Source organism: Psammomys obesus, unplaced genomic scaffold, assembly GCF_907164565.1.
Source record: "Psammomys obesus unplaced genomic scaffold, mPsaObe1.curated_primary_1811, whole genome shotgun sequence".
NCBI lineage: Eukaryota > Metazoa > Chordata > Mammalia > Rodentia > Muridae > Psammomys > Psammomys obesus.
In genome coordinates, this window is record NW_026590767.1 from 10,927,284 (window position 1) to 10,942,050 (window position 14,767).

Genomic DNA, 14,767 nt, shown 5'->3' on the forward strand with positions numbered 1-14,767 from the left:
TGGGGGAGGTGGCAGGGATCTTCATTCTTCATTTGTCCTCAACTTTTTTTTTTTGAGACTGGGCCTATTATCTGGAACTCGCTCTGTAGATAAGTAGATAGGGCTCACCTTGAATTTACAGAAATCTGCTTGCCTCTGCCTCCCAAGTGCTGGGAATGAAGGCGTGTGCCATCACTGCCAAATTTGACCTTGGTTAAGGCAAAGGCCTCCCTCAGAAGACCTCCAGCTAGCCAGTAACCTGGGTTACTCCTGTACTTGCAGTCCCACAGGTATCCTCCAGATGGCACTCTCCTCTGTCTCTCCTTTCCCTTCCTCTCCCTGCTTCTTTCTCCATCAGTTTACCAATGTGTACCTAACCAGGACAAACACATGAGAATTGTCCCTGAGGCAAGCAGCCTGCTGTATTAGAGTGACTCCAGCCACCCCACCTCCAGAATTGCAGTTTGTAATTCTTAATTTTATCAGCTTCAATCTAGAATCACTTGGGAAGAGAGTCCCAGTGAAGGGCTGCCTAGAGCATGTCTTTGGGGATTATCTTGATTACATTAATTGTGGAGGGAAGATCTGTCCACTGTGGGTGGAATAATTCCCTGGGTTTGGGTCCTGGGCTGTATAAGGACGAAAGCAAGCTGAGGGTAAGCATGCATGCACTCTTTTCTCGGTTTCTGATTAGTGGTGCAGCAGGACCAGCTCTCTTATGCTTCTCCTGCTGTGACTTCTCCATTGTGATGGACTGGAACCTGGACTCTGTTGAAATAACCCCCTTTTCCCCTACATTATTTTTGTCAGGGTATTTTGTCACAGTAACTGGAAATGAAACTAAGACACAGTCCCACGTGGAGACTCTAGACAAACAGATAGCATGGGCGGTGCTCCTGAGAGGACCCTGGCTGAGAGGAAGAGCTTACATGTCATCATGGTCTGGGATGGAAAAAGAGGAACCCTGGGGCTGTGGGCACAGGGAACCACCAGGATTGAGTTCTCAGTTCTGGTGGTTGCTGGTCCAGGGCGAGGCCCTCCAAAGTAAGGAGAAGCATGCAATTGCCAGCATATCCCAGAGGCCCCAGACACAGTGGCCCAGGGCTCAGCATCTTGTGGGGTTGGCAACACCAAGCCACTACTTTGGTCCTGCCTGACTCCTGCTCTTGCATGACTAAGTGGTTTCTTGCATGTCACCTCAGAGTGGGTATCCTAGTTCATCATGCCTGGGGAACTCCAGCTCAGGCCAGGCCCCTGCCCCACCTCTTCTATTCTGGGTGCTTCCGGGAGTGTGGCTTTGGGTGGGCAGGCCAGGGCTTGCCTGTGAAACACCTGAGGCACCAGTTACCTAAGCCCACTTGTTTATCTCTGTTTCTCCTTTGGTTCCAGTATTGAGTGGGTCCCGCCCTGGTGAGTGACATGATCACCCTGGAGTCTTGTTTTCTCTTTTTCCTAGTTACACTCTTTCTGCCCTAAAGCCCATCATCTGGCCCAGCCCAGCCCATGAGGGAGGCCCAGCAGGCAGGAGCAGCAGCCAGTGCAGGCACACTGCTTGTCCTACCAGCACGGGAACCACCACAGCTTCTCAGGCCCCTGGACTGCATCCCAGCCATCTATCTTGAGACAACCACCACGGCACCTCTACTGGCCATCACGCTGTGCAAACAGTGTCACACATGCAGTCACGTACGCAATCACACAGTGTCACAGTCACAAAGTACCAACTAGTCAAATACACTGGTTCACGCTGTCACATGCATTCAAAGTTTCACGCGGCTATATATGATCACACATTGTCACACGGTGTGACCTGGAGTCACACACAGTATCACACTGTCACACACACAGTCACACACATTGTCCCGAAAGTGTTCACACAGGAGTCCACAACACTGGCCTCCCCTTCCTACCAGGCATAGCGCTGCCAGCCAGCGGGAGTCTTCCCGCTCATCAGAGCGGCAGCGTCCACACTCGTGACGCAGGGTTTTCGTGTGACACACATCTGTTCCTGCAAACATGTGCATGCACCTGGCCCAGAGAAGCTGTCCTGAGCTATCACTGTGTGAGGGGACTGGAGGACTGGCCAAGGTTAGAGGCCGTCTGGGCCTGTGCTGACTGAGCACCTTGGCACTTCTCCGTCCTTCCTACCTCCCTGAGGTGCAAGCACGGCTTTACATCCGGTGCCAGGGAAACCCCATGTGGGAGGTTCTATAGCGATTTAGTGCGCCTCTTGGACACTAGGAATCTATACGCATCACATGCAGCAGAGGCGTGCCCCTTGGCAGCGTATCTTGGCTAATGGAAGACACTAGGGACCACTCTCATGGAGGTCCCCTGCCTCAGCCTGGAACAAGTCACCAAGCTTTCCCAGTCAGCTGACCAGAGGAGACCAGAGCTGACACAGCCAGTCACTCAGACACTGCCTTCCTGACTAAGACTCTGAAAAGTGACTCAGAGTAGAATGGGTGGTAGGATCTTCAGCTAGTGACATGCTTCTGACTCAGGAAGGAAATTGCCTGGATCTCGGGGGGGTAACTGTAAAACCATGACCTCAGTCTGAGGTTTCTACTACTTCCTGAGATCCATCAGTGGCCAGGCGTGGCCTAAAGGCACGGAGAAGGCAGGCTGCCAGGTGGGTGGCGGCTACAAAGCTGTAGAGGAGGCCCCAAGGCAAGCTTCACTGTGCATACGAGAGCAAGGTGGCTGTGCAGCAGCCAGGCAGACCACCCCCCTGGGCTGTGGTTGGTGTCCAGAAGGGTGAGGATGTCCCAGAAACTGGAGGTAGTAGCCAGTTCTTGAAACCAAAGAGCAGCACGGCTTGCCATGGCCATTGAGGCCCAGAGTTCAGATCCACTTGGCTTCCCAAACCTTCAGGACAAAGTAGGTAACCAGCCCACCTTAGAAGGGGTTGCTATCCTCTTTTAGAGCCTTTCCTCCCGCCATGTCCTGCAACCTTCCCCTTTGTGTCCCCCTGCAGTGGAAAAGCCCAGCAGACACCGGCCTGCAAAAATCTTCCAGGGGTCCCATCAGTGAAATCTCTAGAAAACCTCAGGGTAACTGTCATTGCTGCCACCTGGTTTACTGTCCCCACCCACCCTGGGAGGGGACCCTGAGACACTGCACATACCAAGACCTTTCGAGCTTACAAATGCACCAAACAATAATGATGACAAAACACTGGGGAACTGGGAGAACCAAATTCAAATCTGTCCAGACTTATCTCTAGCCCCAGGGTGCTCTGGCCTCTACATTTCTCCCTACATTGACATGTCTATATCTGAGGCTGCATGGTCAGTGAGAGGCTCCAGTTGGGCTCAGGGTCAAGGCTTGAGAGACTCTGGATGAGGGCCCCTCCAGATCTGATGCTCCTCTGGTCCAGATCTCATCAACTTCCAGATTCGTTGGTCCTTCAGCTGTACCAGATGCTCCAACTTGATCACCTTCATCTGCAAAATCTTCAGAAGACACACAAATCTGAAAGTATCCAAAGAAGTCCCCTACCTGCCAGTTAGGCCATGGGCAGCTCCATCCTCTAGGAATGAGTGCCCAACCCCAGGTCTCACAGTGGGGTCAGGGGTGGGGGGAGGGAGTGCACAGGACCAAAGGCCCTTTGTGGAGACACTGGGAAAGATAAAACACCAGGTTCCTTGGGGAAGATTCTACAGTCAATGAGCCTGAGGAGCTTAAGATGTAGGCAGGCCATGGAGGAGGGCTGGTTTTCCTTCTGCTCCCTGCCTGTTTCTCCCGTATCAGCAAGAAGGGCCTCATGTAGAACAGGGCAGGCAGGACAGGGACTGAGGCTTCTTTGTTGCACATTTGTCCAGCCAGCAGCTGACTGATAGGAATGTGGCTGTTGTACTGCTTGCTCACCATGTACTTCCAAAAGTTGATGGCTCAAGAATAAGTGAAGGGAGCCAGAGATATTTCAATGGTTCAGGTTAAGAGTGTATACTCTCAGCTGGGCTGTGGTGGCACTTGCCTTTGATCCCAACACTTGCGAGGCAGAGGCAGGCAGATCCTCTGAGTTTGAGGCCAGCCTGGTCTACAGAGTGAGGTCTAGGATAGCCAAGGGCTTTTAGGGTTTTTTAGAAACCCTAAAAAACCTTGAAAAACTAAAAGAGTGCATACTTTTGCTGGGTTTGGTGATGCATGCCTTTCATCTCAATATTAGGGGGGCAGAGGCAGGTGTATCTCTGGGTTTGAGGCCAGCCTGGTCTATATAGTGAGTTCAAGGACAGTTGGGGCTATGTGGAGAGACCCTGTCTAAAAAATAAAGAAATATTTTTTTTTTTTTTTTTTAATGAGGGAGGCAAGTATGTACATACTGGTGACCTCTCGGAGGGGTTCAGGCTTTGGTACCTACTACCACATCAGACAGCTCAGAAGCGCCTGTAACTGCAGCTCCAGGAAGCCTCAGTCTTCCAGGGGTAGCTATCTCTACTTAAGTGTGCAAACCTTCATATGCACAAAATTTTAAATTTTGGAGGGCTGTGTCTCTCTATGTAGCCCTTGGTTGTCCTGGAGCTTTCTATGTAGATCAAGCTGGCCTTGAACTCACAAAGAATTAACTCACAGGTCATGTGTCACACCAGGTGGTAGTGGTGCACGCCTGTGATTCCAGTACTCTGGGAGGCAGAGGCAGGCAGATCTCTGTGACAGCCAAGGCTACACAGAGAAATCCTGTTTTGAAAAACAAAACAAAGAGAAGGAAAGAAAGAAAGGAAAGAAGGAAGGAAGGAAAGAAGGAAGGAAGAAAAAAGGAAGGAAGGAAGGAAGGAAGGAAGGAAGGAAGAAAGAAAGAAAGAAAGAAAGAAAGAAAGAAAGAAAGAAAGAAAGAAAGAAAAAGGAAGAAAGGCATGTGTCACAATGGCCAGCTACACATAACTTTATAACTTAAAAAAAGTTAAATAAAAAAGAGTGAATGAAAATGTAGCTACAAAAGCTAGGGAAAAGCACACATCTATACTCCCAGTCCCAGAGAGGCAGACAGGGGAATCACTGAAAATTCAAGGTAGTACATAAAGCCAGACACCTTCCCACTGCTCTTCATTCAGCGACAAACTGAAAAGCCAGGGAGCTGTGGCTAGGACCACCAATGGATTCCATCCCGTATGGCCCAGCCACAGCCTTGATACATCCTGGCTATCACCATAAATTTCTCCTAGGACTACTTCTGGTGTCTCTTCAACTCCAAAGCTGTGTGTCTCACTTATTCAGTCCTTAAATGGCAAGGTGTCAACCCTTAAATGGTAAGTTGAGAGAGTCAACCTTTAAATGGCAAGTTGATTTGTTCCTCTCTGGCTTTCCAAGGAAGAATTACAGTTCACTTGGTCAGCATGTGAGCCAGGGAGACAGTGGGGAGAGCTGTGCTGTGAACAGCAGGGCTGACAAAGACGACAGCTTCAGTTCTCCTTACTGCTTCCTTTGTACTTCTGTTTTGTAAGTCCAAAGCCACAGTAAGATCACATCACTTTCCTGTTTTCACAAGAAGGTAACTCATCAAGATTTGGGTTCACATCAGGAAGTGAGTTGGCATGCAATTGCCAATAGACCCTGTGACTCTGAAGTTCTTTGGCCCAAATTGTCCATTCTCCCCTATTGTCTTAGCTCATATGCTCCAAGAATACAGGGAGAGGTAAAAAATTGTAAGGGGCACTGGAAGGTCCTGGGAAAGAGCAGTGTGGGGCTAGAGAGATGGCTCAGGGGTTAAGAACACTGGCTGTTCTTCCAAAGGTCCCAGTAACCACATCCATCTATAGTGAGACTGGGTGCCCTCTTCTGGTATGCAGGCACTCATGCAGGCAGAACGCTATATAAATAATAAATAAATAAATTAAAAAAAAAAAAAGAAAGAGAAAAGAAAGAGCAGATGTATCCCTGCAGAGTACGTCAGAGAGCAAGGCTTATACCACACAACTAGCTGTGTACTCACAGAGCCAGGAGTACATCCACAGAACCAGGCATGCATCCACAGTACCTGGCATAAGCACACAAAACTAGGCACACACCACAAAAGCAAGTGTGCACTGCAGAATTATATATGCACTACAGAATAAGCTGTGTGTCATAGAGCCAGATGTACATGGCATAGCTAATAGCGTGTCCACAGAACCAGATGTGCACCAAAGCTAGGTATGTACTGCACATCTAAATGCTCACAAGGATCCCCAGGTGGGTTGTTTCCAGGGCCCCAGCCTTTGAAGATGAAGAAAAACCCAAGGCCCAGTTCAGGCTACTGGGGGGCAGGCAGGAGCCTCTCCAGCCAGCGTCTTATTCCTGAACTGAAGCAGGTGTTCACCCAGCACCTGCTTCCAGAGATGGGCCTCGGTCCCTACTGCCATCCAGTACTCCTGTGCTGCACTTGGGTCTGGTGTGGGCAAACCATCGAAGCAGGTGGTAAGTATCTTTTCTGCCTCTAAAAGGACTGAAATATTCCACTGTTTTCTTTTCTTCCTTCCTTCTTTCTTTCTCTCCTCTCATCTCTCTCAATCTCTCTTTTGGTTTCTTGAGACAGGGTTTCCCTGTGCAGCTTTGGCTGTCCAGGGTGTACTCAAACTCACAGTGATCCACCTGCCTCTGCCTCCCTTAGTACTGGGATTAAAGGTGTGTGCCAACACTGCCAGGCCACCAACTATTTTCTAAATAATCCAAAGAATGTTGATTCTCTCTGCTCAGGGCCCTGCACTTCCCATACACCCCTTACTGTGTCAGCGCCAGCTCTGCAGAAACTCAGCCGAGGAGTATGAATTTGGGGAAATGTGTCCCTCTGCACCTTTGTCTTGCAGCTCAGAATGTCTAGGCAGCAAGGAAGGCCCAACAGTACCATACCTTGACTGTCTCCTGCAGAATGGCTATTGCTTGCTCCTTATCCTCCAGTTGCTGCTGGATGCTGGTCAGGTCATCCCAGAACCCTTCAACGGGGTCCCTGAAAAGTAAACACTGACCTTTAATCCAGGATAGTGATCATAAGGAGGTGGGCAGGGAGAATTTGAAAGATAAGGATCCACCCTCTGCAAGCACAGCAGCCCATTTTCTCCGAATCCTTTTGATTCTGAAGGGTCTTCATGCTGACGTAGGTTGGAGGACTCTGTAGGCCTGTATGACAAATAGATACTTTCAGTTCAGGATCTTGCTTCTGGTAGGCACCCATTAGTGATAGTACATACGGATGAGGAGAGGGGACATGGGCCATAGTAGGTAAAGCAGTCTCAGAAGTTCTCATGGAAAGAGCTGGTCCTATCCTGTTGCATAGCCCTGGAAACCTTGGAAATGGCGCTTCTGTTTGAATAATGGCTTCCTGCATGGCTCACAGGCTTCCCCTTGGATGGTTGCTCGCTGGGCATTGATGAAGTCAGAACCCCTAAGTTTTATGCCTCAGAAGCCCACTACCCCCTCTGGGCCCAGGATGCACCGAGGCTTATATACCTGTCCTCTTTTGAAGGTTTGCAAGCTCCCGATCATCCCGCGCCCAGCTTTCAGGAATGTAGTGTTGTTCTCCACAGCTCTGGGACTCTGACAGGCTATCCACATTAGGATGCTGAGTTTTAGAGATATGTGGGTAGGAGGTAAGCCCTGCGGAAGGACGGGCAGCATCCACACCAAAGAGTCGTGGATCCTGCAAAGTACAAATGTTGGGAAGGGAAGGGTAGCAAGGCCGAGCATGTCTGGTCTCCATTCTGGGTGGGGCCAGTGGGTAAACTAGAGAGGGGAGGGCTTGGAGCAACTCTTAAGTGTTTTCACCGCCCTAGGCTAGGTAGGTCAGGCTGGGAAGGAGATGAGGGGCTGGAAGGACTAGATAGGAGTCTAGGTGGGACTTCATTTTATCTGGACCACAGGGACATTCATTTCTCTGTTATATTCTCACACAGATTACCCGACTGTGTGCAAAGGGCAACAGACACAGCACACTTGTAGGCTGAACTGATGTGCAGGCACTTACAGCCGTAGCAGCTGAGCTTACATGAAGAGGGCTGGCCTCCACCCTCTCCCTCAGCATACACAGGATAGACTCGATAACTCCAGGCCTGTTGGACACCACCTTTTGGATATCAGCTTCTGAGATACACAAGTGCAGCTTTCGAAAGACTTTCCTGTGAAGAAAGTAGGGGTGTGCTCTGAAAGCAGTACGTCCAAGGGCTGGGCATAGCTCTCCCTACAGTCCTGTCCTCCATGCCTTCCAGCCGCTGGACAACATCTAGCTTTCTTGGAGAGGATAACAAAGAGCTCCTTTATGCTCTGCACCCTAGGGGCCCATGTCTATCCTGGCTTAGTAGGCCTGTCTCAGGAGATCCACACAGCATCCTGGCTACCCACACACGTTCCCCACCTTGCTCTGCTCAATCAGTTCTGCTCAGGGCCCTCAATGATTTGACTACACTGGATGTGTCTGCCCTACTCTCGCTGGTTGTTCTTGATATCACACCAAACATACAAGCAGGAACTTGTCTGAGGACAGTTTGGAAGGTGGGGTAAACCGCTGTGGCAGGGGCCCCCCAGGCTGACGTGATGTGCAACCCTGGTTGTGGTACAATTCTGTCGGCAAGGGCCCATAGTAAAGCAGTCAGAGACCCATAACTGGCGAGGGCATCCCTGGGGGCCAACCTTGGTGGGGTTGATCTCCCAGGCCTTGCCTGTTGAGAAGGCTCCAATTGCTTAGCTTCTGGTCTGTACTGCAGGCTGGGACGTAGCTGTGCAAGTCCACCAGCCGAGGGCGGAAGTGCTTCACAATCTCGGCCACCAGCACTGCGGGAATGCAATGTGAACTTGGCTTGCCTGGTTAAGACCCTGGGTTGCAGCTGTAATCCCTGGCCACATGAGTTGCATGGATTGGAGTAGGAAGGGCACGAGCTCGTCTTGGGGAGCCCATGATTGTTCCCGGGAGTGCTCGGCACCGACCTAGAGTCCAGGACAGACCATGTGGTAGGACGGTCTGGGGAGCTAACACAGCGTGAGAGCCCAGGAGAAATGGAGGAGGCTATGTCTGCCACTACCCTTTCTAAGCAGTTCGAGTCTGGACTCCAGAAACGCCCCGTTCTCCCACCCCAACCCGTACTAGGGGGCTGGGTGCAAGGGCGGTCCTCAGCTCTGAGCCCTCTTCATCATCTGCCCCATTGCCCCTCGCCCTCACTCGCACCACCATCACTGAAGTCTCGAGCCAGGTGGCGCTTGGGGCGGCTGAGTGGGAGCTTGTCCAGCCAGGCGCAGAGGTTATGAATTTCCCCAGGCGTTGGCAGGAACTCAGGAGAGCTCTGCTTAGAAGCACTGAGCATGATAGAGGAGTCAGTCTGCAGCAGCGATACACAGCGGAAGTTGGTGGGTTTGGACCGTTGCTGGGAGGCTGGACACAGCCGGAAGGGGCGGGGCCCTCATCTCACCCGGCCCGCCCCCATCCCAGGGAGAATTGGTGGTCCTGTAAGTCAGGAGACGGAACCGAATTAAGGCAGATGGCTAAAATTAAGGGAGAAGATTCGTGAAATAGCTTGATCCGGTGTGATAAAAAACCAAACTGCCCTTTAGAATGTGGTCTATAATCTACTGATAAAAAGAATCTTTATTAATGAATAGTGTTTATTCCGAGTTTCAACAACCATTCTGTCCCAACCCGGAAATGACCTGTCTCAACACCCGGAGAACGTGGCTTTTCCTTCCTAAATCTCATACACGAATGGGCTGTAGGTACAGGACCTGTGCAGAGCTGCCCCGGCCTTTGGGAGGGCGGGGGGGCGGGGAATCACTGCGTGAGGGCGGGTGCAGAGGTTGCTGGGAGGGGACTCTTGGCTTCCTGCCAACACCGGAAGACAAGCATGCTCACTGCAGGTGATGCTGTCCCAGCATAGCAACTATAGACATGGCCTAAGCTGGCCAAGGCCAGTCAGTGGACACGGGTTCAGGAGGGCGGCTGGACAGCAAGAGCCACAGAGAGATTATTCCTGAGGTAGAAATGGTGTGTGCAGGTCCAGCTTGAGTGGGAGCTGTTGCTGAAGAAACATGTCCGCAGGAGCGCTGGTATCTCCAAACTTCCACAAGCCTATGATGGCCCTGGGGTGCCGAAGCATTCACCTCTTCTGAATGGGGACCTTCAGAGGAACCTTTGGCGCACCAGCTCCCTGCCAAGAAGAAAAGGCAACTGATACTAAAGAACATCTGATCTGCTGTAAGAGAGGTACAACTGATTTTTCCCGTATACAGGTCTTTAAATTTAGATTCTCACTTCCCCTAACAGCAGAATCTATGGCCCCATCCACACAAGATGACTGTACTAACATTTCATTTACGGTGTAGACTTGCCATATAAGGAAAATTGATAGGCCCTGAAAGCAGCAAGCAACAAAGCGTTCTGGCAGATTATAAAGCAGATATCAAGCCTGTTACTGAGGATTTTCCCCATTTTCTATTCAGATGTCAATAAACTTTAGCAGTTAACAAAACAAAAACACCCACTCATCCTCCAGAGCAGTGCTCACCTGAGTCACTCCAGTCCCAGGCTTGACTGGTGGTGTTGGGGGTGCAAAGGTTGGCTTGACCTGGAAGGAACCAGACACAGCTGATGAGGGACATCTCCTAAGAGGCCAAACACTGTCCTCAGCTTTGTCCTCCTACGGCTGTTCTACTCAGCTCCAGACTAGCCCTGAAGACTTCTATCTTCACACAGCCCTGCAGGGAAGCCCTCCATGGCTGCACCACTCACACTCTAAAGCCTGAACCTGGCAGAATTCCTCTTCCTGCTTAGTTGTCCCGACCCATCTTGCAGTCTTGCCAATAGCCCACATTACCCTGGGGCTCCTACCTTTTCAGAACACGGGTCTTTAGCAGCTCAGAAGGAAAAAAAAATCACTACTAAAACACATTTCTTTGTATTTCCATCTTCCTAGAGAAGATGGTAATCTGGCATTGGTGAGCTTCAGCATATCTGGAAGAATTTGCCCAGCTTTCTTCCTGGGTGAGGCACATTTTGACCTTCTTCCTCATCCAGCTTTTTTTAATCCTTGCCCAGAAATCTCTGCGCATTGCCCTATTCTACCAGTAGGACTGCTCCTAGGATGTTTTGTTTTAAGATTTATTTACTTATTATTTATACAGCACATCAGAAAAGGGCACCAGATCTCACTGTAGATGGTTGTGAGCTACCCTGTGGTTGCTGGGAGTTGAACTCAGGACCTTTGGAAGAAAGCCAGTGTTCTTAACCTCTGAGCCATCTCTCCAGCCCAAGTTTTGCTTTTTTTCTTTTCTTTTCTTTTCTTTCTTTTTTCTTCTCTTTTCTCTTCTTCCTTGCTTTTCCTCCTCTGCCTTCTTTTTTGAGACAGGGTTTTTTGTGTAGATCTGGCTATCCTGGACTCACTCTGTAGACGAGGCTGGCCTTGAATTTAGAGATTCAACTTCCTCTGCCCTGAGTTCTGGGATTAAAGGAACTTTTCAGCTCTTTTTTATTTTCAGCTCTTTATATAAGCCTAAAATTAGTCCCTGGCCAGGCACAGTGGTATACATTTTTAATCCCAACACTCAGGAGGCTAAAGCAGGCAGATCTCTGTGAGTCTGAGGCTAGCCTGATCTACATAGAGAGCTTTGGGCCAATCAAGGCTTCATATTGAGACCCTAGCTCAAAAAGAAAAAAGAAAGACAATTAAATAAAATCATCCCTCCAACAAAAAGAAAAACAAAATCACAGGTGTGAAGGCTCACACCTCTAGTGCCAATACTCAGAAAGCTGACACAGGAAGACTACTATGAGTTTAAGGGACAGCCTGGGCTACATAGTGAGTTCCTTATCAACTTAGGCTATATGGTGAGACTTTATTAAAAAAAAAAAAAAAAAAAAAGACAAAATAAAACTCTGGGGGCCTGTATGATGGCTGAATGGGTTAAGACATTTGCTGTGCAAGCATGGTGATTTGAATTCAATCTCTGCAACATATATAAAAGTGGATGGAATGAACCAATGCCACAACAACGTTGTCCTCTGATATCCTCTTGTATGCTGTGGCATGCACGCACACACCACACACAAACACGCGCACACACTCCACCTCCCACCATAATAATCATCATCATCATCATCAGCAGCAGCAGCAGCAGCAGTAGCAGCAGCAAGGGCCACTGAGATTGGTTATCCAGTAGAAGTGCTTGCAGAACAAACCTGATGACCTGAGTTTGAGCCCCAGAATCCAAGTAAAAGTCAATTTTCCAAAGTGGTCCTCTGACCTCCACATGTGCACCATGGCACACATACCCACACACATCCTGCACACAATAATAATTTAAGTAGACCAAAAATGGAAGACAAATAAAATCATGATAGCAAAACACGGTGACAATTGTTAGAGGTCAAGTGTCAAAGTTTCCAGAGATGTGGGATGTTAAGCGTTTCCAGATGACTTCCCAGACATTCATTCATTTCTTTCCCTAGGCATCAATTCATCCAATACAAAGATAGCTCCCAGCAGAGAAAACACAGATATTCAGACCCCCGTCTCACCCTGGTTACTTTCCAGGCTATTCTTTCTAAAAGTATCACCCACATCCACTTACACTCAAAAGAGAAGAAGCAGACAAACTAACTGAGGGACACTCAGAAAATTGTGAACTAGCACTTTCGACATGAGAATTGTGGATTGAAAACTACAAGTGCCCAGAAGAGCAGATAAGATCCTCAATAAGGCCTAATACAGAACAAGGAACAAGAACTTATTCTTTAGGTCCTACACAAGCTACCCTTGTGGGATTTTCCTGGAGCCCACTACTTTGTGGCCTTCCCAGACTTCACTTGCTCACCAAAAACTCCCTCAGCCCTGCCTCAGAGGAGCACAGATGCCTGCCTGGGAGGATGGCCCGAGGCAGTCAGTGGGCAGTTGACCTGTGCAGTCAAAGCCTGTGTCAGAGCTCGGAGGCCATTTGGGGTTTGTTCTGCTGCTCCCTGGGACAGGCAAACCTATGCACACACATACAGGTTCTCCTCCCATCCAGCCATGATTCGAGAGTAGCCACCTAGGGCTCAGGCTAGGGTAGTGTCCCATGCTGCTCTCACAGGTAGGAGCCCACTTTTAGGGCTAAAAAAAAGGGTTCCAGTTCACCTACAGATGAGGAGCCCTGCTGAGAAGGACTCCAACACTATGGGGACAAAAGGAATGGAATGACTCTCTGCCAAAGCTTTAGTCAGTGGCATTTTGGGACCTTCCAAACTCCAGTGGCCTCCTCCCAAAGGGATGTAGGATGGTTGGTCTCTCGAGCATAGGGCCATAGACTTGTTGGAGAGGATGGTCTCAGAGTTAAGGCTATCCCCTTACCTGCTTGGGTTTCGGGAGGGGCTTAGTGGGTGGAACAGGTCCAAGCTGTTGGGAAAAAAAGAGAATCAGTATCCACAGACTAGACCAGTTCAGATTACGGCAGTACCTTCTCCCTCCCTGAAAATCAACCCTTAGGTTCAATTTAATATGCTGGCTAGGCAGGGCTAACTTATTTTCCCTGTGCAGAAGCTGTTTCCCTAGGGCTCCAGGGCCACAGAGTCAGCCAACAGATACCACCTTCTAGGAGGTTTGTTTCCATGTCCCCGAAACACACATGGCTGTTTCCCAAGATTTGGTACCTTTTGGGCGTAAACTGGAACTGGGAGTGCTGGACTGGACATGGCACCTGGAGGCTTCGGGAAACAGAGATGTGAGCATAGGCCCAAGAAGCAGTGCTAAGGCCCCAACCCATGCCCACCAAGTCCCCTGCTTTAGGACCCAAGGCTCTTACACTTCCCAGATGGTTAACCCCTGCCCTGTCCCATTTCCTGCTCACCCTAGGCTAGATGCATGGCCCATCACTTTCCCCAGCTACGTCGTCACATTTAAGGAGCAGCAAGGGTGTTTTCTTCTCACAGCTCTGGTCTGAGAGCCCCAGAGCCCCCAAACCCATTAGTTCAAGTCCAAACTCCAAATATAGATCCTTAGAAGACAGTTCTTGATTTAGTCCTTCCCCATCCCTTACGGTGATTATAATACTTCTCTAAGGCTCCAGGCTACTGCTCAAGATTTAATTTGTACAAAAAGGCTTCACTATGCCTAACCGATCCCCTCACTATCGGTAATGGGTCCCACCCTGGGGGGAGGGATGGAGAGCCCGAGTTTCCCTCATTTCGGCCCCATGAACCTGACAGAAGACAGTACTTACTGCAGGGGGAGGCCTCTTTGGTGTCACTGTGGGTCTTGAGGGCTGGTTGGTAGAGGCCATCTCTGGAGGGCCTGGAGGCCTGCTCTTATCTGGCAGGCTGCTGTCCCCCGTGTAGAAAAGAGGGTTCGAGAGCCCTATGGTAGGTTTGGGTGCCACACACCTGGGGAGAAAGAGACCAGCAATGGTGTAGTCACTTCTAGCCAGAGAATCCAGGACTCCTGGGCACGCCTCCCAACTCAGGCTGCCATCTGTGCCCTGGTACGCCTCACATAGGATGCAAGCTATAGTCATAGGCACACGTGTGAGCATGGGAGGCCAAGGAGCAAGTGTCTTGGCAGCTATGCTAGGAAAGTACTTGGAGGACCTGGGAAAAGCTGTCCTTTAACAGTCATCTTGGGGTTCAAGGTCTTGGTGGAGGGCAGAGTGGGAACATAGTGAGACATATGTGGCCATGGCTAGGTGTGGGGAGGCTATCTCAACTCTAGATTTATCATAACCCTATCTGTTGCCCACACTGTCCCCTTATAGCCTAGAAAGAGAAGAAGAAGAGGATGAGAAGGAGGAGGGGAAGGGGCAGGAGGGGGAGGAGGAGAAGGAGGAGGAGGAGGAGGAGGAGGAGGAGGAGGAGGAGGAGGAGGAG

At 49.9% G+C, this 14,767-nt stretch overlaps 2 protein-coding genes across 4 annotated transcripts in view; both read right to left on the reverse strand.

Annotated features, from left to right (window-relative positions):
* Positions 1 to 3,162: 3,162 nt before the first annotated feature.
* On the reverse strand, positions 3,163 to 9,268 carry LOC129678203 (sperm flagellar protein 1-like). 3 transcript variants are annotated; one of them, XM_055608929.1, is made up of 7 exons: positions 9,113 to 9,268; positions 8,610 to 8,721; positions 7,919 to 8,069; positions 7,405 to 7,594; positions 6,987 to 7,074; positions 6,808 to 6,904; positions 3,163 to 3,434 (listed from the first exon to the last, which is right to left on the reverse strand). In XM_055608929.1, exons 1-7 carry the CDS (start codon positions 9,246 to 9,248, stop codon positions 3,300 to 3,302), a joined length of 909 nt encoding a protein of 302 aa, XP_055464904.1. In that variant the 5' UTR covers positions 9,249 to 9,268; the 3' UTR covers positions 3,163 to 3,299. The 3 variants fall into 3 exon arrangements, with proteins under 3 accessions (XP_055464904.1, XP_055464902.1, XP_055464903.1); XM_055608927.1 differs by having other exon boundaries at positions 7,978 to 8,069; positions 8,581 to 8,721; XM_055608928.1 differs by lacking the exon at positions 8,610 to 8,721 and having other exon boundaries at positions 7,978 to 8,069.
* A 416-nt stretch (positions 9,269 to 9,684) lies between these two features.
* Adam8 (ADAM metallopeptidase domain 8) overlaps positions 9,685 to 14,767 on the reverse strand; it is a 14,336-nt gene continuing 9,253 nt past the window's right edge. The window contains exons 20-24 of the mRNA XM_055608856.1: positions 14,128 to 14,287; positions 13,559 to 13,612; positions 13,260 to 13,304; positions 10,443 to 10,502; positions 9,685 to 10,085 (exon numbers count right to left, since the gene is read on the reverse strand). Of these exons, the coding sequence (XP_055464831.1) occupies positions 10,035 to 10,085; positions 10,443 to 10,502; positions 13,260 to 13,304; positions 13,559 to 13,612; positions 14,128 to 14,287 (370 nt within the window). The 3' untranslated portion in view covers positions 9,685 to 10,034. The remainder of the gene's footprint in view (positions 10,086 to 10,442; positions 10,503 to 13,259; positions 13,305 to 13,558; positions 13,613 to 14,127; positions 14,288 to 14,767) is intronic.